This window comes from Topomyia yanbarensis, chromosome 3, assembly GCF_030247195.1.
Source record: "Topomyia yanbarensis strain Yona2022 chromosome 3, ASM3024719v1, whole genome shotgun sequence".
In the NCBI taxonomy this organism is placed as follows: Eukaryota; Metazoa; Arthropoda; class Insecta; order Diptera; family Culicidae; genus Topomyia; species Topomyia yanbarensis.
The window spans coordinates 23945726-23971243 of record NC_080672.1 but is presented as its reverse complement, the minus strand read 5'-3'; the positions used below and the strand labels follow the sequence as shown (position 1 = coordinate 23971243).

The following is a 25518-nucleotide window of genomic DNA, read 5'->3' as shown; positions in this document are numbered from 1 at the left end:
GTGAAAAAGCATGTTTTAGAGTTGATTCCAGACAGTTGTGATTACTACTTGTAGCGAAGAGTACCCTCCAATTAGACAAATGATGATTCGTTTAGTATTCGTGGTGTTGTACGTGTTAGTTCTAATGGAGGGTAGTGTGGCTCAACAAATTCCTCCGAAATCTGGTCCTAGCAAGGAACACTATCACAGTAAAAACCATCTGTCAATAAAACCAACGAAAAACGCAATAAAAGACGAAGAACTGCGTTCCGAGTATTGGCACGACGTAGCTCAACAAATGCTCAGTGAAAAACTACAACAGAAGACTTCCATTCAGACAGCAAAAAATGTCATCTTCTTCATTGGTGACGGAATGTCCCCGCAAACAGTGGCCGCTACCCGAATGTATCTTGGTAATGAGAACGAATATCTGTCGTTCGAGAAGTTTCCACACCTGGGTCAGGCCAAAACTTATTGCGTCAACCGGCAAGTTCCAGATTCAGCCTGTACAGGGTCTTCTTATCTGTCCGGTGTGAAAATCAATTACGGAATGCTTAATTTGGCTGCATCGATCCCGAGATACACCTGTGAGTATGACAAAAGCGATAAAACGGAAATCGATGGTCTGATGAAGTGGGCCCAGGACGCCGGAAAGGCGACGGGAATTGTGACGAACACTCGAGTGACGCACGCTACACCAGCGGCTAGCTACGCGTACAGTGCAAATGGATACTGGGAAGGTGACCAAGATGTGATAGACGGTAAATGTGATCCGCTAAAAACAATAGATATTGCACGGCAGATGATTTACAACGAGGTACCGAAAAACTTCAACGTAATTCTTGGCGGAGGAAGAAAATACTTTTTGCCCCGAGAGGAAAAAGATGAGGAGGGATTTCACGGAAGTCGGTTAGATGCTAAAAATCTTCTGAAAGAATGGATGAACATTCATTCCGGAATGGGTGAATCTGCATATGTTTGGAACAAGACAGGATTAGTGTCCGTTGATTTCAACAAAACAGATTACTTGCTGGGTCTTTTCGAATCGAGTCATTTGCTGTACAATTTGGAAGTCCAGCAGCAGAATTTGGATGATATGGAACCATCACTAGCCGACATGACGGAAGCTGCCATAAAGATGTTGCGGAAGAGTGAGGACGGGTACGTACTGTTTGTGGAAGGTGGTCACATCGACACCGCTCATCATGAAAGCTGGACACGGTTGGCTTTGGACGAAACGGCAGAGTTTTCGAAGGCAATTGCACTTGCCCGCGAGTTAACCAATCTGGACGATACCTTGATTGTGGTTAGTTCGGATCACAGTCACACGATGACCTACAATGGTTACGCAGTAAGTTAGAGTGGGTTTATTACAAAACTGTACATCCACTCTTTGAGGATTCTTTTGTTTCAGAGACGTGGTCAGGATGTGTTGGGCATCGCAGATATCAGCGATATCGACCACCTGCCATACACAACTCTGAGCTACGCCAACGGACCTGGCTACAACGGAACCTACAACCCGGACAATCCAACCGAACGGTTAAACATCTCCGAGTATGATTTCACCCTGTACAATCTGCGCTATCCAGCGACTGTTTTGATGGCTGCTGAAACCCACGGCGGAGAGGATGTCGCTGTGTATGCTTCGGGTCCGCAATCACACATCTTCATTGGAAACTATGAACAGCACGCGATACCGCAGCTGATAGCGTTCGCAAGCGAGATCGGAGATTACGCGGAACCTTCGGATCCCGATGACGATGGAGGTGCCGGCCATTTGCTGGCATCGTTCGCTTTATTGCTGCTACCGATTGCCGTGATTGGGCTTGTAAGCTAATATAGCAGCTAGTAAGAAGAGTCTATTTCGGTAGACAATAGATGTGATAATGCCGAGGAATTCAATAAAGTGTGTAGATAAGTTTAATAGAAAAGTATGCTACTATCTTCGAGCATTCGTTGAACGAATGACGATTTTTGACAATCAATCATTCTCATCACGATAGTTAAATCTTGATATGAAGGGAACATATGTACTGGTGGTTTTACAATGACAACTAAAAAGTAAAATGTTGGGCATATTGAATAATGTAATCAGGGGGTAGCGGACACCCTAGATTCTTTTGGAGATAAGTCAAACAAATGGATCAAACTAACGTTTCGACGAAGCGAACAGTACGTATGTTTTTTTTCTGATGTGATTCTTGTGATGTTTATAGAAACACAAACTGATGATATAATTTCATTTGTTTTGACATGTAAACTAAAATATATAGTCTCATATATTTTTGTATGCTTCTCTATGTACATTCAAGCGAATTAAAGAAGCGCATTTTATGTGCATCTTGTGGTCAATATTTTTCAGAGTGCAAAAAGGCCCTTTAGATGGACTTGTCAAAATACTTGATTCACACTTTAAACGATAATCTGTTTTATTATCTGTCATTCCACCGTGTAGTCCAAATAACGGAGGAATGATTTTTATTTATTATAGTGACTGAGATAACCTCCAACTCTAAGTAGGCTACCTTCAAACTGATGAAGAAAGAACAATTGTGATTATTCGAGGACAATGTCTAACAATACAGTGCAACAATATCTACAACAGCTTATCTGACATTGAAAGGGAATGGACTATGTTCGTAGAATGGGACGGATGACGGGGTTTTGAAATGAAAGAATAAGGTGAACTCTCGGGATGCAAAAAAAATTTTGCTCCGAGCAACATTTTGGGTACCGTTTGGGTCCTGGAACAAGTGTGCAAATTCTTAGCTCGATCAGTGAAACTATATTTTTGCGCCCACGGTCTAAAGTTTACACGGGAATTCGTATGGGAAAATTGATTTTCACAATATAATTCCCCCAGCAGTCACCCATGACCGCCTCAAAATGTATGGATTTGTGGTTTTCATATGAAATTTAACCATGAAACAAAGTCTCGAAGACCGTCAAACGATCTGACGCTTGAGGAAAAAGTTTCAAAACAAAACCCGATTGATGCTCTGACGATTGATAAAAATTTAAATTTTCATGGCAGCTGACGGTCGAATTATAAATAAAAAATTTAACTTTCGTATATTGGCTACAATAGAAACCTCTTTTTATTTCTAAAAACTATTGTGAAGCGACCAAACAACTCAGACCATTGATTTGAGCTCAATAAGAGAAAATCAAAGAACATTGCATACAATTCGACAGCAGTGGTGCTAGAAAAAATTAAAATTTTATTAATCGTCAGACCATCAATCGGTTTCTGCTTAACCCCTTCATGCCCATGTCGTTTGTGGACAAAAACATTTTTAAACAGCTATAACTTTTGATTGAGGTAAGATTTGCTCACAAAAACAAGTAAGGATTGTGGGACAGCGAATGAATAGTGTCTGCTATCTGTGGTATTAAGCCGTTTCCTATCCCTTGAACTTTACGCTCACTTTGGCAGGTACGAATCGATGCACGAACTATGATGCCTGAGCGCAAACCCGAAAGGCAAGCGCTGATGAGTACACCTTGGCGGCTTTCGTATTCTTGCTGTGACAGTGGAGCGACATGTATTTGTCCCGCGCGAGTTCCCGTTGATATGGCAGCAAGCGGCTACACATTGTGGCGATCCTACCAGAATAATTTGTGCCATTTTCACGGCAATAAATTCTTACCAACCGTGAGGAACTTGTTGCGTATCAACGGGAACTTACACTGGTAAGCAAGTGTTAATTTCGATTTTGAGTGATAAATATGGAAAAAATAGTGGAAGAATAAAAACACACCGCCATCTTGCCTGAACGGAGCACGATGCATACATTTTTCATTAGTTCTTGAAGTTTGGAGCTTGTAAAAATAAAAACGAAAGAGAGGAGGAAGAAATTAAAACAAAAGATATTGAAATTGTTACCGTTTGGGTACTTTGCCCTATTCAGCTCAAAGATGTGAGTAATAAGAGAGTGAGAGCAACGCAGGTCATACTGCTGTTCACTGCAAATGAGCGCAGATAGTTGAGTGCTGATCTGCCATAAAAACACAATTAACCGGCTATAATTAGTTATATGTATAGATGTGATGTTTAGAATAAATATTTAAATAAATATATTTCGGAAATTGTTATGTATATAGATAGGTTAATGTTTATTGTTGTAAATTATGAAAAAATGGTAAAAATACTCCACTAAGGTATCAGCTACTAACGGCCAATTCAAACATTACAGAACAAAATTTGTTATACATCACACCTACCTCATATATGACGGGGTTCTGAGACTGAAGTTCCCTCCTGGGGTCAAGCTTTGCCGACGACGTAACCTTGGAGGTCTACGGGGAGTCAATTCCTGAGGTAGAACTAACCGCAGAACACGCGATTAGCACGGTGGAGGAATGGATGAGCGCGAGAGGCCTGGAGCTCGCTCATCATAAGACGGAGGTAGTTATCGTCAACAACCGCAAGTCGGCACAACATGCAGTTATCCATGTGGGAGAAGTCGCCATCACTTCACAGTGAAGTCTGAAGTCTCTCGGAGTCATTATAGACGACAAGTTGACCTTCGGCAGCCATGTCGACTATACGTGCAAGAGAGCGTCGACTGATGTTGCGGCTCTATCGAGAATGATGTCCAACAGCTCAAAGGTGTGCGCCAGTAGACGTAGGTTACTGGCAGGCGTTGCTGTATCTATCCTCAGGTACGGCGGCCCGTCATGGTCAAGAGCACAGAGGGTAACCAGTTACCTACAGAAACTGGAGAGCACCTACCGCGTGATGTGCCTCAGAGTGATATCTGCCTACCGCACGGTATCACACGATGCATCCTGCGTGATAGCGAGCATGATGCCAGTCGGGCTGGTCATTCGGGAAGATGAGGAGTGCTTTGAGCTACGTGGAAATAGGGGAGCCCGCGAGCGCACCAGGGTGACCTCGGTCGCCAGATAGCAGCGTGAGTGGGACAACTCCTCGAAAGGTAGGTGGACCCACCGGCTCATACCTAGCATATCGAGCTGGGTGGGAAGACCCCATGGGGAAGTTCACTTCCACCTGACACAATTCCTGTCAGGCCATGGCTGTTTCCGTCAGTACCTCCACAGGTTCGGGCACGCGGAGGTGCCAGTCTGCCCGGACTGCCCAGGTGTAGATGAAACTGCCGAACACATACTGTTCGTATGTCATCGGTTCGACGTCGAAAGAAGAGCAATGCTTGACGTCTGTGGCTGGGACACAACCCCTGATACCCTTATTCAGCGGATGTGTCAATCGGTGGAGAAGTGGAACGCAGTCTCGGCTGCTACCATCCAGATTGCCAGTAGGCTACAGGTAATCTGGCGAACCGAGCAACAGACGACGGGCACGGCTAACTAGTGATTGGTTAGCAGGAGCGAAAAAGGCCAAGCGCAAAAAAGGGAGTGAATGGTCTGTTCATGCCGAGGCAGGTTTGGCGCAGCGAATGGCAACCGCGTAAGGGGTAAACCCAACCACCCCGAAGCAAGACAGAAGAGTGAGTGTATAGGCGTATAAGTGGACTGCCTCATTCCAAGACGGGAGGGTCGTAGCGTAGTATGTTGGGACTTAGCTATCGATGCCTCATGGCGTGGCAGAGGAGTGAAAGGGTGAGCATCCAAGTTAGTCTCACACGGCATGTTAAGGGTGAGCACAAAAGTCAGCCTCACATGGTATGGTAGAGGCTAGCACAAAAGTAAGCATAGCAAGGAATGAAAAAGGTGAGCACACAAGTCAGCCTCGCATGGTATGTCAGAAGTGGGGCCTAAGAAAAATGTCCCACATGGGATGCCAGGGGGAGTGACAGGGGTACAATAGAGTGGCACAATCGAGAGTGAATCAGGTGATAGGGTGAGCACCCAAGTCAGCCTCACATGGTATGGGTGGGGCGAGCACAAAAGTAAGCCTAGCAAGAAATGAGTAAGGTGAGCACACAAGTCAGCCTCGCATGGAACGTAAAAGGTGAGCACAAAAGTCAGCCTCATGTGGGAGTGTTTGAGAGTGAATCAAAGTGCGATTGAGAGAGCACCCAAGTAAGCCTCATACAGGATGTATGAACGCGTGAGTGAGAGTGAATGAGTACATTTAGTACAGCCATCCCCCCAGAAGTAATACCGAGAGGTAGTTCCTGGGAGGAATGATGGCGGAGCCCAATGGAGTTTAGTCGGTATTAATGGCTGGTCACCATTCGAGTCCGACACGCCCCCAGTGCACCCCATGTGGTAGATTGGACCCTACCAATAACACGTGTACTGGGCTAGGACATAAAGGTCTTCTCCATTGTAAAAAAAAAAAAATCATCACACCTAGGTTAACACACCAAACATATACATTCACTGTCTGATCTGCCGGAAATGGGGAAAATCGGAGAAGATCGGAAAAAGAAGAAAAGAGAGGAAATTGGTTTAAGATAGGTTGCTACTGAGTCAAGAGCAGGGTTGCACAAAGTCATGAGTATCAATAAATTTTCAAACTGTGTGTAAAAGCTCAGTCACGAACCAAAACAATCGTAATTTTAAGTTGAGAGAACTCAAGCAACCAAAACTGAAGCCCGTGAGTGGCAACAACGTATATGTGTGAAGTGAGATAAAATTTGACAGCACTGCCACTGACGCGAATGTAACTAACTTTTCATACTCTCTGCTGTGTGTGCTTCGCGCTATTTTATTTGGCTTGTACACTTCTTACCGTAAAGATTGTTCGATTTCGATTTCGAGATGGATGGAAAAGGCGAAAAAGGCAACAAAGCGTTCGTTTGCATCGATCACTCAAGAATTTGTTAAATTGCGGAAGGAGTTTTCAAATGCTATATAGACGATAACGGGAATTGCGGTTATTAACAGAATAACTATGATGTCGGAAACTTTACTCGACATTTTCCACTAAAGCATCCGGAAGCAGCAAAAGTTCGAGGACTTCTCAACGACTCTGATGGCGGTGAATGTAAAAGTAACTAGACAAAACATCAAAACCTACGCACATGCAGTATCAATTAAAATAATCGATAGACTCAAAGAAGAAATGGCAAACCGATTGGTGTTGTTTTGCAATATCTACATTTTGTTACACTTAAGTTTCATAGTTGGTAATAAATAGGGTTACCAACCGTCCTTATTTGAAAGGACATGTCCTTATTTTCGAGGTTTTTGGAAAGCGTCCTTATTTTACTTCAAATGTCCTTAATTTTAGTCTCAAACCTTGGCATATACAGGGTGGTTCAACATGAAGTTTTTTAACAGGGCATTTTATAGTAGTTAACGGGTACTAACTGCAAACTGTCACGCTATTGTAGTTTAGTATTGTTTGCCATTTTATAATGGAAAGACTTACACTGGCTCACCGTCTTCCATTTATTCAACTATATTTCGAAAATCAGCGATCTGTGGAAATGTGTTTAGTGAACTCCAATCATAATAAGGTCGACATCTTCGGCCAACTGTTTCAACTATTCGCCATACAACCACAAAATAAGCGTTGTAGTTCTTGTTATTGGATGATAAGCGTACAAATCGACCACATCCAGCACGCAGTGAAGAAAACATAGCGACGGTGACATCCTCAAGCATTGGAAACCAACATTACTTGAGTAATTAGTCAGATACCACTTGAAATACTCGAATCAAAAATTGGACCACTTCAGATAAACTTTTTTCCAAGAGAATCAATTTCAATTCCTTCTAGTGATTTTTTTTGTGAATGCATACTCTGTGACTCATGGCGACCAAAATTTGTTTTACTCAGAAGTAACCATAATTTGTTGGATAGCTCAATATAAGGTTTGGCCAAAGTGGTATCTTCGTTTGGTATTGGCACTACATCATTCTAATTTTTCTCGATTGAGATTCTACATCCCAGTTCAACCGCTGGAAAATTGGTCAGAATTCCGAGTGTTTTTTCAGCATTCTGGCTCAAGTGACATAACTGGCACAACATTTGTCAGGGATGTCCTTAATTGCCTCTCAGTCCATTTGGTAACCCTATAATAAATAGTCTAAATATATAATGATTTTGATTAATTAGTATTTACTTTTGAATGAAAAATTGACGATAACGACCATCATTTTTGTAATTGACTGTCTTAGTGAGATTTTGATCGAATTGAACCGAAGAAATATGGGAATAAGCGCGAAAGGAGAGAACAAATTTCGCAGTGGAACTCACATTGTTTCAACAACAGTGTGTGTTGTCGTCACAGTGAGGGAACATTCATCGAAAGGGAGTCGATGGTGGGTGCTTGAGTCCGTCTATGAGTGTTTTCTGTTTACAGTTACAGAAAGTAACCCTGGTCAAGAGGGTAATTGGGCTCATTTAATGGATAGACAGCCTAGTGATTAGGTCGAAAAAGTTCAGAAAAAGAAGTTATTGAAAGCAAGTGATAAACCTTTTTAAGTATCCGTTGTTACAGAGTTTTGTATCTGTAGAATAACTACGTTACACCGCTAGTGTGAAATATAACAGAAGGAATCAGGACCCATTCGGTTTCTTTTGCGAAACCTTCGTCGCAGAAGCGCAGTGTTTGCGAATTGCTAGAATCAGGAGACGGCACGTGACCAAAGTCGTCGGAACGACCACGCCGGTCTCAGGAATCGCCACCCTCGTGGGAAAGCTGCACGTGGAAAACCAAATCCAGCTAAACTCCCAGCACGAGGCGCGCTTCATTAGATCGCTACCAAATTCAACTGCTAAACGGTGGTAATCATCCGGTCCAGTGATAGTAACGACGAGAACACTTCTCCGCCGAACGACGGCGGATGCCCAACGAGTCGGAGCTCATCAACCCAAAAAGCCGACCATCGGAGCTACCATCACTACCCCCATTCACACAGCACCCGACGATCGGAAAATTTCTACCCGCAGTAGGTCCAGTCATCGCCGGCCAGCCACCAATACACACAACACACATTGTAGGTAATAAAGTTAAGTTTGATTTGAGTCGCATTCTTGTCATTCTGATTGGTGTCCCTATAACCTATCTTGAGAGTTCCGTCTCTCACGCCCGAGCTCGTATGTGCAAAAGAGGCCGTTGTGAGCCCACCCCAGACGGTCCCCGTGGCTTGACCAGGGACTAGAGGCATTGTCGAGGTTCGTCTGACTGAGAAGTAACAAATGGCGCCCAACGTGGGGCAAATAAGTGTTGGTGAAATGATTGCTGGAGGTCAGACTGGACTCCAGACTGACTGCTGGAGTGTTTGCTTCGACGTCTTCTTTATCCGCCGACCGAGGCTCACCGCATTCTATGAGGTCATCTCGTGACAGAAAATTGTCCCCAGCAGCTGCATTTGTGGGGTCACGCTCAATCACTGGAGTTTGTGATTGAGTTACCTGATAGCTGAGATACCGTTTGGGAGATTCAATACACTTAAGTGGGGCAAGTGGCGGCATTTGAATGCAATTCTGACTTGTAGCGGTACTAATTGCAATACTCGTACTCGCAAGCGACGAAGCAACATGGAACAATTTCGAGGGCGAGCAGTCTCCTTGAAGCATAAAATGAAGAGAGGACAGATGCAACTGGTTCTGCTGATGCTGTTGGGCATCGTTTTGGATGATCTGGTGGGATGCCGTTTGTGTTTGTAGATGATGGGGATGGTGGTGGTGATGATACTGATGATGATGGGGTGGGTTGTGGGAAGTTAAGGAAGTCAAAATGTTCCCAGTTTGCACCATATTGTTCACGCTCGTATGTGCTGTGTATGGTAATGGTGAAAATTACTGGTAGATGTAGCCACAGGCAGGTGATTTACGCTCGTCATCTGCTGGTGGGTCGGTTGAGTGAGCTTGTCGTGATCGCTGATCGAATTAACAGAAGTAATGTCCTTAGCATTTGTTACAATGGCCGGTGCTTAATACGACATTTGAGTGGCAGGTTTGTTTACAAACTGTAGAAACATTTTACGTTCATTATCTGAAGTCTGCAACGAACTAGCATCGACAAGCGTCTGCAGATCTTCTGCCGTATAAGTCTGAATGCCGCCTCCACTACTGCCATGATGATCGAGCCAGCCCGTTGATTGTGGACGAAATTGATTGCTTGGGGTGGTCGGTCCCGGAGTGCCGATATAATCCACTAGTAATCCATTTGGTAAGTGGTTAGAACGCAGATCCGCTCCCAACAGTGAGCTTACGATATATTTCTGCTCTCGAGCGTTTGTTGCCGAAGGAATCGTAATAAAATGAAGAGTGCCGTTTTCAACGTTGTGAATCGTTCGCAGTACCCCTTTTGATAAATCCTCTTGCAAATGGTGGCTACCGGTGCCAAAATCCAAATGGTCCATTATATTGCGATGAGATTCCTCCATGTTTCCTGAGCGAATGCTAGGGGAAAAGCAAGCACTGTTCTCAAGGTCGATCGTTTGGTTGCATAGAAGGGCTGATATTAGGTAATTTTCACCTAGATTCACAACACTATGCTATTGCCGTTTCTTATGTTGGAGTTTACCGAATCTCGCTGCATTGCAAAACGTATCCACAAGTAATTTTCAAAATTTTAAAATCAACTCCACTAACATCAACAAATTTTAATGTACTTTATTTATGTTTATTTTAATGTAGCAAGTTCGGATGAACGATATACAGTGAAAACACTTTTTTTATCAGCCCCTAATTTTGTCAGTTTTTCGACTCGATTTCGTCAACCAGCCATGGTTATGAGGCTATGTATACGAACTAATGTTGAATATTTGATCAGCTTGGGTTTACAAAAAAAAAATAAATAAATATGTTTTGCCATTGCCCCCATTTTGTCAATCAAAGATACACCAAAGGGGCAGATAAAAATGGGTCTTCAATGTAATTGCCCTCACAGAGACTGAAAGGGAGGCACTGAAAAAGTATTCTAAGCATGGGGGATACGTGAGGCTGCGACAACATTACGTACATGTTAATTAAGTGTATAAAAAGTGGCATGCTAATTACTTGTGGAGCGAGCAACGCAGATAGAAGTCCGATCCTAAAACATTCTGGAGGCATGTAAACTTGAAAAGAAAGGAGTCCGGGTTACTTTCAACGATGGGCTACGGAGGGCGTATGAGCACTAATTCACAAGCAATTTGCTAATTACTCTCTGAAAAGTTCGCGAGTGTTTTTTTTTCCAACGAGAAATTGGCACCGCCCCAGGTTTCCCGTGCGGTACTTAAGGTTCCACAGTCATGTCAGTTTTTGAATTCTATCAATATCGACAATAATATGGTACAACTGGCGATTGGTAAAATGAAGGCTTCAACCAGCGCAGGCCCAGATGGTATACCAGCTATTATTTAAAAAAAAATGCTCTGTCGGTGTATTGGAACCTGGCTGTGTGTGGCTGATTTAGACTGAACTGATTTTATTTGGTACTTTTGCTGTTGGTAATAATACATGTATGTGCACAGATTGCGCTCTGCCGCAACAGAACCTCTTTGTCATCTGTTTCGTTTGTCGCTCACAACCGGAGTATCCGGAAATCCTTCTTCATGTTTCCAGTTTACAAAAAAGGAGATAAAAAGAAGTTGTCAACTACCGGGGTATAAGTACGCTAGGCGCAGTTCCTAGGTTATTTGAAATAGTCGTGTTGGAACCAATCTCTAATCACTGCAAAAACTACATCACCGAGACTCAACATTGATTTATGCCGAAACGTCTGTCTTCTGTCGTTCACGTTCTATGTGACAGATGTCATGTCTGATGGCCTTCAAATTGACGTAATCTACACGGACCTTTCAGCTGATTTCGACAAGATTAATCACGCAATTGCAGTGGCAAAGTTGGATAGACTTGGCTTTGCTACCAACGTACTCCGTTGGATGCAATCGTATCGCAGTAATCGTCGTCTGGCTGTCAAGAAAGGTGGTAGTGTATCCGAAGAGTTCTTCGCTACATCTGGTATTCCGCAAGGCAGTCATCTCGGCCGTTTGATTTTTCTCCTGTAATTCAACGATGTTAACTTTTTCTTAGAAGGGCCACGGTTGTCATTCGCTGATGACCATAAGTTATACCACAAAATCTGGAACACAGACGACGCAGCTTTTCTTCAATGTCGATTGGTAAACTTTGCGGATTGATGTGAAATCCACCGAATGACCCCAAATCCTACAAAATGCACGATTATTACGTTTTCGAAGAAAAAACGCCATCACGCTGTTTAGGGTTCATAATGAGAATATCCAAGATATTTTTAGATATTTACTGCTTGAAGTCCACGACGTCAAGATCATCATTGGGAACTTAAACGCTCAGGTAGGCCAAGAGGAGGAATTCAGACCGACGATTGGAAAATTCAGCGCTCACCAGCTGACGAATGAGAATGGCCTTCGACTCATTGATTTCGCCGCCTCCAAGAACATGGCTATTCGTAGCATCTTCTTCCAGCACAGCCTCCCTCATCATTACACCTGGAGATCACCGCTACAGACGGAATCGCAAATCGACCACGTCCTGATCGTTGGACGGGACTTCTTCGACATTATCGACGTCAGAACCTATCGTGGCGCTAACATCGACTCTGACCACTACCTGGTGATGGTTAAATTGCGCCCAAAACTATCCGTTATTAAGGGGTTATATACAAAGTTGGAACTAAAAACATCGAAAGATTAAAAGTAGCCATCAACAACGTAGCTGAGGACATTGTCGGGTACGAGGAACGAAGACGACGGAACGATTGGTTCGACGAGTAGTGTAGAGCGGTTTTGGAGAAGAAGAATGCAGTGCGAGCGGTCATACTGCAGCATGGAGCCCGACAGAATGTGGAACACTACAAACAGAAGCGGAGGCAGCAGACACGCCTCTTCCGGGAAAAAAAAAACGCCGCCTGGAAGAAGCGGAGTACGAAGAAATGGAACTGCTATGCCGTTCTCAAGATACACGGAAGTTCTACCAGAAGCTCAACGCATCCCGCAAAGGCTTAGTGCCGCATGCCGAAATATGTAGGGACAAGAACGGGAGCCTGCTGACGGACAACCGTGAGATAATGGAAAGGTGGAAGCAGCACTTCGACGAGCATCTGAACGGCGAGAAGAATGTAGGTAGAGATGACCAAGGCAACGGAGGATTTGACTACGTCAGTGCAGTTGACGACGGGAATGAACCAACTCCCACGTTGAGGGAAGTTAAGGATGCCATCCAACAGCTCAAGAACAATAAAACAGCTGGCAAAGATGGTATCGCAGCCGAACTCATCAAGTTGGACCCGGAAAAGTTGGCCAGTTGTCTGCACCGGTTAGTAGTCAGGATCTGGGAAACCGAACAGCTACCGGAGGAGTGGAAAGAAGGGGTGATCTGTCCCATTCACAAGAAAGGCGACCATTTGGAGTGTGAGAACTTCCGAGCGATCACCATTTTGAATGCCGCCTACAAAGTGCTATCCCAGATCACCTTCCGTCGTCTATCACCTAAAGTAAAAAAGTTCGTGGGAAGTTATCAAGCCGGCTTCATCGATGGCCGGTCGACAACGGACCAGATCTTCACCGTACGGCAAATCCTCCAAAAATGCCGTGAATACCAGGTCCCAACGCATCACCTTTCCATCGACTTCAAGGCGGCATACGACAGTATCGACCGCGTAGAGCTATGGAAAATCATGGACGAAAACAGCTTTCCCGGGAAGCTGACTCAACTGATCAAAGCAACGATGGACGGTGTACAAAACAGCGTAAGGATTTCGGGTGAGCTTTCCAGTCGATTCGAATCTCGACGGGGACTGAGACAAGGTGAGCCCTCTCGTGTCTACTATTCAACATCGCTCTGGAAGGTGTGATGCAACGAGCCGAGCTCAAGAGCCGGGGCACGATCTTCATGAAATCCGGCCAATTTGTATGCTTCGCGGACGACATGGACATTATCGCCCAAACATTTGGAACGGTGATAGACCTGTACACCCGCCTGAAACGCGAAGCAGCGAAGGTCGGACTGGTGGTAAATGTGTCCAAAACAAAGTATATGCTGGTAGGCGGAACCGAAAACGACAGGATCTGGCTAGGAAACAGCGTTACGATCGATGGGGATACCTTCGAGGTAGTGGAGGATTTTGTCTACCTAGGATCCTTATTAACGGCTGACAATAACGTGAGGCGTGAAATCCTAAGACGCATCATCAGTGGAAGTCGGGCCTACTATGGGCTCCAGAAGAAACTGCGGTCAAGAAAGATTCACCCCCGCACCAAATGCACCATGTACAAAACGCTTATAAGACCGGTGGTTCTCTACGGGCACGAGACTTGGAACATGCTCGAGGCGGACCTGCAAGCGCTAGGAGTTTTCGAGCGACGGGTGCTAAGGACGATCTTCGGCGGTGTGCAGAAAAACGGTGTGTGGCGGCGAAGGATGAACAACGAGCTCGCTGCACTCTATGGCGAACCCAGTATCCAAAAGGTGGCCAAAGCTGGAAGGATACGGTGGGCAGGGAATGTTGCAAGAATGCCGGACAACAAACCTGCAAAGATAGTGTTCGCTAATGATCCGGTTGGTACAAGAAGGCGAGGAGCGCAGAGAGCACGATGGGCGGACCAGGTGGAACGTGATTTAGCGAGTGTTGGGCGTAACCGACGTTGGAGAGCTGCAGCTGCAAATCGAGTATTGTGGAGGCAAATTGTTGATTCAGTGTTATCATGAAATTGATGTTGAGCTAAATAAATGAATGCTTGAAGTCTCTTTATTGCTCACTCGTTCGATCAACATTGGAATATTGCTCTGTTGTGTGGAATCCTCATTACCTCAACGGTGTCCACCAAATTGAGTCAGTACAGCGCAGATTTGTTCGGTTTGCCCTCCGCCGGTTGCAACCCGCACCAGCTGCCAAGTTACGAAAGTCGCGGACAGCTTATAGGACTCGATACATTGCAAGTGTGGCGGGACATGTCCCGTGCTATGACGATTACGGATATTCTAAATGATCGAATTGATTTTTAAGTGCGATAAATATGAACGCTCGCCCTCGTGCTCTCCGCAATAATTTATTCCTTCGATTACCTCTTCGCCAGTCTAACTATGAAGCCAACGACGCCGTCATTGGTTTGCAGCGGACATTCAACAGAGTTTCATCCGGATTTGACTTTCACATCCCGCGTAGTACAAGTACAATTTTTTTAGCAATTTTAAGAAACTATCATTACAACCATACTGTGTCTGTTGATATTAACTGTAAATAAATAAATAAATGATTGGAATTGGTAGAGGCCCGGTCGCGTTTAGCATTCAGAAATTAAAATTTTTGTGCTGGTTCGAGTAGTCTACACTCCTGTTACCTGTTACAATTTTCGATGTCCAATTTTCTCGCGAAAGAGTATTATTGTAGTATTACTTGTAATGTTGCTGGTTGAGGTTGGCAGCTCCGCTGTCCCTCGGGATGGGGCAGACCCGTCGGGAAGCGAGTTTCGATGCACTTGATTTTTGCACTACTGATCGGGTGAATGAACACTGCACTCGCCGAGGTAGCGAGATACTACAGCGGTTGGTACCGGATGGCAGAGACCGAGATCGAGAGAAATATCCGGGTGGCGTAGGCCGAGCACTTGTTTTTCGGGTCATCACGGGCCAGAAACTCATCCGCTCACTCCAAGTGATTGGTACGATTATTTGCGTGTAAATCATACGGTTTGTGTTTTGAGTGTAGGTAACTTGGACAATTTGTCCTTCAAGGTCCATCAGCAGGGTTTCGAATTATCCAAGTAGAAAACTGAACTTGTCGTAGTTTTGGGAAGTGTGAACCAGCACAACTACAGCTTCTAATAATGAGTCACACTATCGCTCATGTTTATACATTTGAATATTTCGGCGTATGGTTCAACTCGAAATGTACCTGGGGATGTCCCATCAAGTGTCTGACACAGAAATTCCAACAAAGGATCATTTTTCTGCGTACAATAACTGAGGCATGGTGGGGTGCCCACACTGGAGACTTGGCGTTTTTGTTTTCGCGCCTTTGCGAAGATACACTTCATCAAACTGCAAGAAATCAGTACTGCTGCTTGCATATTGCCGGACACGACCCATACCATGAGTCTCTAAGTGCTGGTGGGAGTCCTTCCGCTAAAAAAACGATTTATGGATCTTCCATATCGATTGCTCAGCCCTCGTCTCGTCAATATTATCACTATCCAGACGATCTTCGGTGTCAGATATGGTGTTGTTTATATCTTCGTTTTAGGAATTTGGAATTTCCTAAATATTTTGCCTTGCAACGGCGTTGAAGTTGAGTGATGAATAAATCTTATCGTAATGCGATTTCGTTAATCGGTGCCCGCCAGATACGTACTCCACCTCAAATCTGCTGCCGATAATTTTTTGTATTACTGATTAGATGATTGGTTGGAATGTATGGTTAAGAAAAAAGCTTGTCTCGGAATCAGTTCGGAACAGTAGCTCTTACAATACACTTCGAAAAGAAAGACGCCCCCTGACCGCTGTAAAATGATTCGTCAGTTGTTTTATGTGTTGTTATTGGTTGTGCTTCATGCGAGAGCGCAGCGAACAGTTCACCAGATCAACCCTGGTCCAGAAAGGGAACATTACCACGGCAAAAATCATCTCCTACTGAAATCGCCAAAAGATGCCATTACCGAGAAGGAAAGAAGTTCAACGTATTGGAACGACGAAGCTCAACGGACACTCAGTGAGAAGCTAAACCAAAAGCCCGTCGCTTCGAAAGCTAAGAACATCATCTTTTTCATTGGCGACGGTATGTCCCCGCAAACGGTGGCTGCCACTCGCATGTATCTTGGCAATGAAAATGAAATGCTTTCCTTCGAAAAGTTTCCCCATCTGGGACAAGTACAGACCTACTGCGTAAACCGATTGGTGCCCGATTCGGCCTGTACGGGAACGTCCTACCTCTCCGGAGTTAAAATCAACTACGGTATGCTGAATTTGGCAGCGTCAATTCCCAGATATACCTGTGAGTATGAGAAAAGCAATGAAACCGAAATCTATGGTTTGATGAAGTGGGCTCAGGATGCCGGAAAAGCGACTGGTATTGTGACGAATACTCGGATAACGGATGCAACACCGGCAGCGACATACGCTCATAGTGCGAGTCGTGGATGGGAAGGCGACGGAGAGGTTGCCAACGATAAATGTGATCCGAAGAAAACAATCGACATTGCCCAACAGATGGTTTACAACGAGGTGCCGAAAAATTTCAAAGTCATTCTTGGGGGTGGACGAAGATTTTTCCTACCTAGAGAGGTGAGAGATGAAGAAGGATCGCGCGGATATCGTATGGACGGTAGATATCTGATAGGCGAATGGCTGGGCATACACAAAGCGATGGGCGAATCGTCGTACGTGTGGAACAAGACTCAACTAATGGCGACGAACTTTGGCGAAACGGACTATCTGTTGGGTCTCTTTGAAGCCAGCACTATGAAATACAATCTGGAAATTCAAGATCAGGGCACCGGTGATGCTGAACCGAGGCTTGTGGAAATGACCGAGGCCGCTATTAAAATGTTACAGAAACACGCCGATGGATTCGTCTTGTTCGTGGAGGGTGGAATGATTGATCTGGCACATCACAGCAATCGAGCACGAATGGCGCTGGATGAAACGGCAGAGTTTTCGAGGGCGATTGAGCTTGCTCGGAAGCTTACGAGTGTCGAGGATACGTTGATTGTGGTTAGTTCGGATCATAGTCACACTATGACTTATAATGGGTATACGGTATGTCAAGATGTTTCAGTTTTTGGATTTTTGGTATTGAAAGGATTGTGATTTTTGTTCTAGAAACGAGGTCAAGACATCCTGGGATTCGCGGACAATAGCGACCGTGACGGTTTGCCGTACACCACTTTGAGCTACGCCAACGGACAGGGTTACTATGAAACTTACAAACCGGAAAATTTAGCGCAACGGCAGGACTTGTCGGAACAAGATTTCACGGTGTACAACAAACGTTATCCAGCAACTGTGCCGCTTAGTACGGAATCACACGGAGGCGAAGATGTCGCTGTGTATGCTTCAGGACCGATGTCGCACATTTTCATCGGTAATTACGAGCAAAACACGTTGCCCTATCTGATGGCGTATGCTGCGGAAATCGAATGGCACACTCCCGAATCGATTCAAGATGAAGATGGTGGAGCTGCTTGGTTGTCGGTATCTTTGCCTTTGTTACTATGTCTAATCATTACGGTTGCTCTTTGGGATCGATATCAGGCATGATACGGGAACCATCGGTAATTCACTCGGTGTGCCACAGGGAAGCAACTCAAGGCCTATTTTGTATGTGTATTTGAAAAGGTTAATTTGTTTGTTGATTACATTAGTCTGTTAATTAAAGCATCTTTAACTTTAATGAATAACTTCGAATTTCGCATCTGCTTTTTAATGTTATTTGCTTTCGTTTATTTGACAACATGACTTAGGTCGCTATACCTCCGCTAACTGAAGATGTGGAAGCGAGGGCCTTGCAGAACCTATAATAATGACTACCGTTTCCTGTTCCCACACATCAATCTCCTTTCGAGCCATTATTAGGGCGCCTTCGGGAACCAGAAGGACTCTGTTTATCCACTCAGTTCGGTCAGGTATGCAAACCACAGCTGGCAATCCTCACGAAGCAATCGGGAGCTTGGACGATGGCTACATTCTATTATCCCGAAGGTATCGACGAGACCTTGGTTTAGGGGCATGGATATGGGTCGTAACTACACGCTGGATGCGCATCTGCTGCGTATTGGGTTTGTGGAGAGTAGTCAATACGCTTGTGGTGAGGGTTACCATGACATCGAGCACGCTGTCTGGTCATGTGCAGAATATTGTGACGCAAGATCTCAGCTGAAGGATTCGCTTCGGCCCCGAGGGAGACCACCCAATCTTCCAGTTCGAGATATGCTTATTGCTGTGTGTAATCAATAAATTTTTGTGTGTTTTTTTGGCAGGACATTGGGAAAATCATCGGACCTAAACAGCACATCCTGTGATTGTCCGATTCGGCCCAGATAGCTCTGATTCACTTTGTACATTGAAATCTGACTTAAAGACTCGTTTTTTGGTGGAGTGAAGCGAACTTTTTCACGTGTGTCCTTTTGTTAAATAGTGGAGCGTGATCTTCGACCAGTGCAATCCGAAAAAAAAAATTCCGTCGAATACAATAGGAACACATTCGTGATATGCTCGGTTTTCCACCCCGTATCTGGCACAAATAATTATTATGATAAATTTCCTTAGGCAGTAATCGTTAATTTCTTCTAAATCTAAATCCAAGGCTGGCAACACCAATTTAAGTACTTTACGGTCATAAATTCTAACTATTTGAAATTTTCAAGAAATTTCATGTGATATTAGCTTCGTGGTGGTAGAATAACAATTGTGCAATACTTTTGTTAGAAACGCAATCTTTTCCGCTTGTTTCTGTACAGTTTGACAAAAAAAATCAAGAGAAAACAAAAAGTTGCACTTGTTTTGTCTAACGAAAACATGCACTTTTAACAATAAATTTCTTAGTGTGCAGATGTTAAAGAGTTTATGGCCCATACAAGTATATAGAATGAGATTAGACTTCCAAACCAGCGATTGTGGAACTTTACTTTGTTTCGATTCCAGAACGATGAAGTTTACTGAAGCGTTTTAATAAGTTTGTTATGCACATGTTTTGTCAAATACTGTATATTATTCATGTTATTTAATTTATTCATTTTATTCGTTTTATACATTTTACATTTTAACGACATTCAATTAGCTACAGATTACTGGGTAGAGGAAGTTCTGAAAATTTAGAGCCGTAGTACTCAAGTGGGAGCAAGGATGTAAAGCATACAGATCGGAAAACTGGAAGTAACAAGGTCATTAGAACAGGCTTAATCCCTTACGGGCTTATCATTTATCTTCTGTTGTTGGGGGTCAAGCTTAGGCAGCATAACTACGAATCACTCAAGTTCACCAGCATGTCTTCTGGTAAAAATAGATTTGTCCCTCTTTAGCGTGAGAAACGACACTTTTTTTATTTTATTTTATTCATTTTATTTATTTTATTTATTTTATTTATTTTATTTATTTTATTTATTTTATTTATTTTATTTATTTTATTTATTTTATTTATTTTATTTATTTTATTTATTTTATTTATTTTACTTATTTTAATCATGCTGTTGATTTTATTATTCTTTTCCTTTTATTCATTTCAATTTCTTTACATTATTAAATTCATTTTATTCATTTTATACATTCCGTTAATTTAACTAATTTAATTAATTTTATGTTTCCATCAACTTTATTAGTTTTATCAAGTTCATTTGGTTTTAATAATTTTATGAATTTTATAATTTTATGATTTTAAATAATTGTATTATTTTTATTTATTATTTATTTTATAGTCTTTTTTCACTTTTTTCGTTTAGTTTATTTTTTTTCTTTATTAAATTCATTTTATTCAGTTTGTAATTTAAGTTTAATTCCATTAATTTTGAAAATCTTATTATTTTTATAATTTTTATCAATGATATTAATTATATTGATTTCATTTTATTAATTTTGTTAATTTTATAAATTTTATTAATTTTATTAATTTCATTAAATTTATTAAGTTTATTTATTTTGTTGATGTTATTAATTCTATTAATATTATTATTTTTGATTTTTAACAATGCTTTTAATTTCATTCGTTTTGAAATTTTATTTAATTTTTTAATTTTTATTTATTTTATTAATTTTGTTTATTTCTTTAGTTTACTTTATTCAATTGATCAATTTAATTCATTTCGTGTACGTTATTCATTTTTTTATCTCATTTTTTTCAGTTTATTTACTTTAATTTAAACAATAGTAATAAATTCTATTCATTGTATTCTTCTTATTCATTTTTTCTAGTTGATACATTTCATTTGATTTCGTCAATTTATTATTATTATTAATTCTGTTCAGTCCCCTCGGTCATTTATTACTTCAAATTTGCAAGTTTAGTTTATTCAATCAATTCTGCAACATTTTTTTGAAATCGTCTATTTTTTCATTTGACAAGCTGAACTAATTTGTTTTTATTCATTTGATTTATAATAATCATTCTACTCATTTTATGCTCTTGATTACCTTTTTTTAATTTTTTGCTTTGTGAATTTCATAACTTTTAAGTAACGGTTGCCCACTACTCGGGCTCTGATTGCTCGGCGGACCCTTCTTATCAGGGCGGTCCAGGTGTCTCTACAAGAATTTCGGATTTTCATATACGAACAAAAAAGGGAAACAAATTAAATGAATAAATTTTACCGTTCATTTCCTCTGCTACTGCTGGCCGGAAAGGCGGGTGGTCTCGTCCGACCGGCCGGGACAGCAACGGCCGAGTTCTCCTGATTTTAGTTGGCTGCTCCGGCAGCGGTCCTTAACTTTTAGCTGCTCCTTTGTTGGAACCAGTGTTACGAAATTTCAAAATCAGTTACCTATTTCTGCTTGCATTTACCGAAACCGACATTCAGATTCAACGCCTCCCTCATTCATTCACTTTCCAACTGACTGAAATTTCATGCAGAATCGAATGCTTGAGTGCAGAGGAAATAGAAATTCATTCACCAACCAAAGCATTCATTTGTTATGATGTCGACAGTTTGAAGGCAGAAGTTAGCATCTTCTACATTTTCGAGCATAAGTGAACTGCGTAATCTATATTTGGTGCACTTTTGATCAATAATCCCTCTCAGAGCTAGCATAGAAATATAAATCACTTTGCTTCTGAAACCGAACATGTCCGTACCTGAAAGCAGGAGAACGAATGACGATGGAAACGAACCAAAAATTTCATCCATCGCTGCGGGCATGAATTGAATTTTATTTTCTTAGGGTTACCAACCGTCCTTATTTTAAAGGAAATGTCCTTATTTTCGAGGTTTTTGGAAAGCGTCCTTATTTTAATTCAAATGTCCTTATTTTTAGTCTCAAAACTTGGCATATACAGGGTGGTTCAAGATGATGTTTTTTAACAGGGCATGTCATGTTATTGTAGTTTAGTATTGTTTGCCACCACAGTGTGCTCACCGTTTTCAAATTATTCAACTATATTTCGAAAATCAGCGATCTGTGAGAAATGTGTTTCGTGCACTCCAACAATAATATGGTCGACATAATCGGCCAACTGACTCCACTATTCGCCATACAATCAAAGAGTAAAAGTTGCAATTCTCGTTATTGGATGATTAGCTAACAAATCGACCACATCCAGCACAAGTTGAAGAAAACATAGCGGCGGTGACATTCCCAAGCATCAGAAACCAGCATTACTCGCCTAATTAGCCAGATACCACTTGAAATCCGTCATTAAAAATTGGACCAGTCGAATGGACTACGTCAAGCGCCAACATGGTCAATATTTCAAATAAATTGTTTTCAAACAATAAATGGCAAAAAATGCTCTTTCGATGGACAAATAAATATTTCGCGATTTACTCAATTTTTCAAATTTTTGCGGGATCAAAAAAACGTCATGATGAATCACCCTGTATTAAATTATTCAGATCAACTTTATTCCAAGAGAATCAATTTCGATTGTCAATTTCAAATAATTCTAGTGATTGTTTTTGTTAATGAATACTCTCTGCGACTCATTCCAACCAAAAGTTCTTTTACTCAGTAACCAAAATTTGTTGGATAGCTCGATATGAGGTTTGGCCAAAGTGGTTATCTTCGTTCAATATTGGCAGTACACCATTTAAATTTGTCCCAGAACAACTGCTGGAAAATAAGCCAGAATCCCTAATCTTTTTTTCAGAATTCTGGCTCAAGTGACAAATGATTCAGGCTCAAATTCCGAATAGATTTGGCAGGGATGTCCTAAATTTGCTCTTAGTCCATTTGGTAACCCTAATTTTCTTTCAAGTTCATGCAGCGATGTCAATTTTTTTAAGCTCTGGTTGGAACCTCTCTAGCGACGTTTGGAAAAATCGCCGGATCGTCTACTCGCCGTAAACGATCCCGGAAGTCACCGCAGTGCACTTCCGAGGAGAAACCTTTGTCAGCCCTGCTTCGTTCTCCTTGACGATTATCTGTAGAGGAGAGCTTGGCTCGTTTGACTTATCCTCTACAGCGAGAACGGTTGGTGAGTCGATTCCTTAATGTTTAGCCGGGGTAACTAAAACACTCCTCGGAAAACTGACAATAACCGTGATTCGTCACTAACTGTCCTTTTCACGATGACCGCCTTCCGCTTGGAAGAAAATCGAGCAGCCAGCAGAAATCCGTCAGTATTTCGGCAGCTGTCAAAAACATAAAAATGGGGCTGCCAGAATTCAGCTATACTCCTGCCAGTTATGCCGGGCAGATTCGCCTGACCGGTTCTCCTTTGTTGGTCTTTGTTTGATTTTCGGCACATTTGCAACAAACTTCCAAGAAGAATAGTTTTGGCCGATGAAAAATATATGGTGAAATAAAGATTTTGTTTTAAAATACGATAAGTATTGTGAATTTCATGTCTCCAATTGCGGAAAACATGTTTTTGTGATAAATATATATAATGTTTTTTTAAAAAATGGAGAGAAAATACAAGAAAAGCTCGAAGCGGTACAGATCCGGTCCTGCCGGTGCGTGCCTTGCAAAAATCTGGCAGGAAAAACCGTTAATAACCGTAAGGCGAAAATTCTGCCAGAAACGGTTGTTGCATTTGAGCCGGCAGGCTGGCAGAGTTCTTCCAGCCAGACCCCCGGAAATTTCGCCAGAAATTTTACTTTGCTGCCGGCTATCTGGGGGAAATCTGCCAGGCACGTCTGAGCGGCCTTCTACACTCGACCATAACACCAACCGCCTCGTCGCATAGCTGTCATCGATGAGCAGTAGAGATGGGCCATTCGTTCGCGAACGGTTCAAGTGAACTGGTTCTTCGAAGAGAATGAGCGAACGGAAGTTCTTTTTAAAAGAACGGTAGTTCTCAATTCTCTTCAAAGCGAATGAACTGAACCTGACCCAAAGCCGTTTGACGAATTTCTCGGACCGATTTTTAGGCGAACGAATGAAAATGAACCGACTTGCCGTCCCACAAACCGCTCTCTGTGCTCTCCCAGAATGGAACCGGCGAAGAACGACTCACAAGCGAACGACTCATCACATTCTCTATTTCTCTAGTTATACATCATGAAGAAATCGCTACCCTTGATGAACTTGTTAAGCATACAGGGGTATAATAGTTTGGGCAGCATCTGTTTGGTTCCTCTCCAAGAATCGAATGTTTTGAGAGACATTCGCTAGATACAAGTAAAATATCAGCTGAACGGAAGAACGGTTCATCTGAACTAGTTCTTTTTACAGAACTGTTCAGTCGAGAATGGTTCTTCGAAGTGAACTGTTTCGCCCATCTCTAATGAGCAGCATAACCAGCGCACGCGTATTTTCGCAAGAGGAGAACGGTCTAGCTAAACCCTATGATAATTATACAGAAATGTCAAACAAAAATTATTATCCTATTACCTATCTGCACAAACAAAGCCGTTCACAAACGCGAAAATGAACGAAATTTTACAACTAAATGTGAACAGAATCGTACAGCGGTGAGCACGAAATTATGTAAACAAATACACTTTACGGAGAGAGTACGCAAAAATAGGTATATATCCTATTGCTAAATTGTTACCCTGACTGGTTACAAACTTTATTCGTTTTGATTTTCTATAATTTATTCAATTTATTTGAGATTTTATTCGTGCGGGATTAGAATCTTTGAAACCATTGGTCCGATCACTGAAATCTGAAGCCATTTTTGATTTTAAGACCCATTTTTGCAAATAGATTTCAACAAGCAATTATGCGCTATAAAGGCTTTTTCCGTAAACAAATGATTAATTTTTTATATAAGGGACAATACCTTATTTAAGACTTTTTGGTGGTATCCAACGGAAGAAAGAGATCGAAAAGCGAAAGCAATAACGTGAAAAAAAATTGGGTGAGGGACCAAAAATCGACAGTCTTCAATAGCTCAGTCATCTACCGAAGTGGAAGTACGATGGGTAGTGAGCTAAAATTAGACACCAGACCATAATGAAAACCAGGGACTTGGTATTAAGCGTCGTCAATGCGATAATCATGCAGTAATAATATAAATTCCTAAATATAATAAAATTGATTATGCAATGCACGAATTCAATCGTCGTTTTCCGCAACAAAGTATTTTCGTGAATTCTAAATAGTAGGTTTCGTTCACTTCATGAACAAGAATGGCCGCTTGTTGAACGAAAGCTTTCGTAAATTATACATATTTAGTATACACTACACGAATGTTATTGTTGATAACGACATTATTTTTCGTGAATGAGACGGAATGTTTTGTTTATTTTAATAAACGTTTGTGTAAATTACCAACGATTTCGTTGGTCGCACGATTTTTGCTTTTCTCCTATAGAAAGGTTATGCAATCACTCTGAACATCGTCAACTTAAACCCGGCCCGGAAGACCGTCTGTCGTATACCATTGGACTCAGTTCGTCGAATTCGGCAAATGTCTGTGCGTGTGTGCGTATGTGTGTGTGCGTGTATGTGACCAAAAATAAGCACATCGGTTACTCAGGAATGGCTAAACCGATTTCATCAAACTTAGTCTCAAATGAAAGGTACAACGTTCCCATAGGCTGCTATTGAATTTCATTAAATTCCGAGTTCCGGTTCCGGAGTTACGGGTTTAA

General features: G+C 42.1%; 3 protein-coding genes across 7 annotated transcripts in view; 2 read left to right on the top strand and 1 right to left on the bottom strand.

Annotated features, from left to right (window-relative positions):
• Positions 1-25518, bottom strand: part of LOC131692748 (ras-related protein Rap-1b) — a 250214-nt gene that overhangs the window by 95095 nt on the left and 129601 nt on the right. The window lies entirely within an intron of this gene.
• On the top strand, positions 8-2154 carry LOC131692744 (alkaline phosphatase-like). The gene is made up of 2 exons (XM_058979978.1): positions 8-1330; positions 1394-2154. Exons 1-2 carry the CDS (start codon positions 80-82, stop codon positions 1817-1819), a joined length of 1677 nt encoding a protein of 558 aa, XP_058835961.1. The 5' UTR covers positions 8-79; the 3' UTR covers positions 1820-2154.
• On the top strand, positions 16293-18088 carry LOC131686834 (alkaline phosphatase, tissue-nonspecific isozyme-like). Its single transcript, XM_058970828.1, has 2 exons — positions 16293-17587; positions 17651-18088. Exons 1-2 carry the CDS (start codon positions 16340-16342, stop codon positions 18086-18088), a joined length of 1686 nt encoding a protein of 561 aa, XP_058826811.1. The 5' UTR covers positions 16293-16339.

Excerpts from the sequence above, each read along its gene's own strand:
- LOC131686834 (XM_058970828.1), top strand. The coding sequence starts at position 16,340 with ATGATTCGTCAGTTGTTTTATGTGTTGTTATTGGTTGTGCTTCATGCG. Across the intron at positions 17,588-17,650 it reads TGACTTATAATGGGTATACG|AAACGAGGTCAAGACATCCT; the intron begins GTATGTCAAGAT and ends TTTTTGTTCTAG.
- LOC131692744 (XM_058979978.1), top strand. The coding sequence starts at position 80 with ATGATGATTCGTTTAGTATTCGTGGTGTTGTACGTGTTAGTTCTAATG. Across the intron at positions 1,331-1,393 it reads TGACCTACAATGGTTACGCA|AGACGTGGTCAGGATGTGTT; the intron begins GTAAGTTAGAGT and ends CTTTTGTTTCAG.